This window comes from Pterocles gutturalis, unplaced genomic scaffold (assembly GCF_000699245.1).
Source record: "Pterocles gutturalis isolate BGI_N339 unplaced genomic scaffold, ASM69924v1 scaffold14310, whole genome shotgun sequence".
NCBI classification, from domain to species: domain Eukaryota; kingdom Metazoa; phylum Chordata; class Aves; order Pterocliformes; family Pteroclidae; genus Pterocles; species Pterocles gutturalis.
The window spans coordinates 3140-5037 of record NW_010140993.1 but is presented as its reverse complement, the minus strand read 5'-3'; the positions used below and the strand labels follow the sequence as shown (position 1 = coordinate 5037).

The window sequence follows — 1898 nt, the reverse complement described above, 5'->3', positions numbered from 1 at the left end:
GCTGTCCCTGGGATGCTGCTCTGCCATGCGAAGGGCCACGCAGGGTTTGATCGCAGCCTCAGTCACGCTGGTGGGGGGGGTTTTCTCTTCCACATGGAGGCAGCTGCAAATAAAGTCTGGAGCTTTTCCTGGAAACCTCATCCCTGCCATGTGGGGAGCTCCCCCACTGCCATCAGAAACGCATCCCGGAGCCTCACCAGGACGAGAGGGGGGTCCCTGCGGAGCTCCCCAGTGCTGTACCCCTCCCCTGTCCCCAAACCCCCTCTGGGGCAGCCTGTACCCATGGGGGCTTTGGGGTGCCACCTCTCCCTACACCAAACCTCTGTCTGAAATGCTGCCCGACTTGGGATGCCAGGGAGAAGATGGGCAGGGATGGGGCGGGATGTCCCCAGTTTCACTCGCTGCATGGGAGGCCGGTTGTGTTGGGCGTCTGTGGCACCCACTGCAGTGCGCGGCTGGGAGCAGGCAGGATGCGTCCCATCTCCTTTGCCGGACATCCATCCATGGGGTTTTTCCAAGGAAAGCAAAGCCAGTGAGCTGTTCTGGGGCTGGAAAAGTCTGTGTTGGTGGGGAGGGGGATACCTGGTCCAGTGTGGACTGGGGTGCTCCCTGCTTGGGTCCCCTGGGTGTGAGCATCCAGAGGATGCATAAGTTGGGGAACTCCATGGCACGAAGCCTCTCCCGGTTAACGTAGCACCGTTTGATGCCGCGGGGCCTCGCTCCTCTCTCTCCCCTTCCCTGGGCATCCTGACGGGCAGGACAGGTGTTGGTGGGATGGGGGCTCTGCCAGCTTTGGCACTGACAAGGCATGTCGCGGTCGCCTCCGCAGCAGGCAGCCGGGTGAGCCAGGAGCTGCGCTACACCAAGGAGAAGCTGGGTGAGGAGTCCGTCTACACTTCCCAGATGTTGATCCAGACCCCGAAGCGGGATGGGGAGAACATCCTGACGCAGGAGGCCCTGCAGCTCCACCTCGAGGCAGCCCTGGCCGCCAGCAAAGTCCAAGTCTCACTCTACGGAAAGTGAGTCCAGCTCCAGATGTGGGGGACGAGGACCCCCGCCATGCCATCTGTGTCCCCCACACCCTTTGCTGTGTCCCCTGTGGGATGATGCTTGTCCTCAGCTCCTCCTTCTGCCTTTCCAGATCGTGGGATTTGAATAAGATCTGCTACAAGTCGGGTGTCCCCATCATCGAGAATGGCATGATCGAGAGGGTGAGTGTTGGGCATGGCACGGCCCCCAGGGAGCCCCCCAGGGGAGATTGGTTTCCCAAAAAACAGGCAGCGGATGGGCTGTGGTGAGTGCACTGGGCTGCAGATGGGTGTGTGGCACTGCAAAGGCACTGCCAGTGCGGGAGGGCGCGGGTTTGGGCAGCCCAGGAGGGCTGGGGGTGGGGGAGCCAGACTGGGGGCTGATCCATCCATGCTGACCACCTCACATCTCTTCCTGCCACAGATGATAGAGAAGCTGTTCCCCTGTGTGATCCTGACGCCACTGGACTGCTTCTGGGAAGGCTCCAAGCTGCAGGGAGGCTCAGCCTACCTCCCGTGAGTCAGGGGGCTGTCCTGGAGCACGGGGGGCTGCGGGTGGGAGCAGAGACTGGCGGGGAGGGTGCTGCAGAGGGGCTGTGCTTGGCCTCCCCATGCAGCTTGGCCCTGCTGCCCCAAGGTCCCTCAGTGTTGCTGATTGTCCCGCTCAGCCCCAGGATGGTCCCAGCACCATTGCCCATCCTGCTGGGTCAGCACCCAGGGACGGGTTCCTGTCCTCCTCTGCCTGACCTCGGTGGTCCCCAGAGGCGGGAGCGGCCCGTCCCTGCCATGCCATGCCGTCACACCATCCAGGGATGGGGACGCAGGGACAGAGGCCGTGCCACAGGGAGGTCCCTGCAGGCTGCTCCCCCC

General features: G+C 63.2%; 1 protein-coding gene across 1 annotated transcript in view; it reads left to right on the top strand.

Moving 5' to 3' along the window:
* Positions 1-829: 829 nt before the first annotated feature.
* The window catches only part of LOC104469393 (protein patched homolog 2-like), a gene marked incomplete at both ends in the record, with an annotated part of 4131 nt that continues 3062 nt past the window's right edge, over positions 830-1898 (top strand). The window contains 3 exons of the mRNA XM_010083874.1: positions 830-1019; positions 1142-1211; positions 1453-1544. Of these exons, the coding sequence (XP_010082176.1) occupies positions 830-1019; positions 1142-1211; positions 1453-1544 (352 nt within the window). The remainder of the gene's footprint in view (positions 1020-1141; positions 1212-1452; positions 1545-1898) is intronic.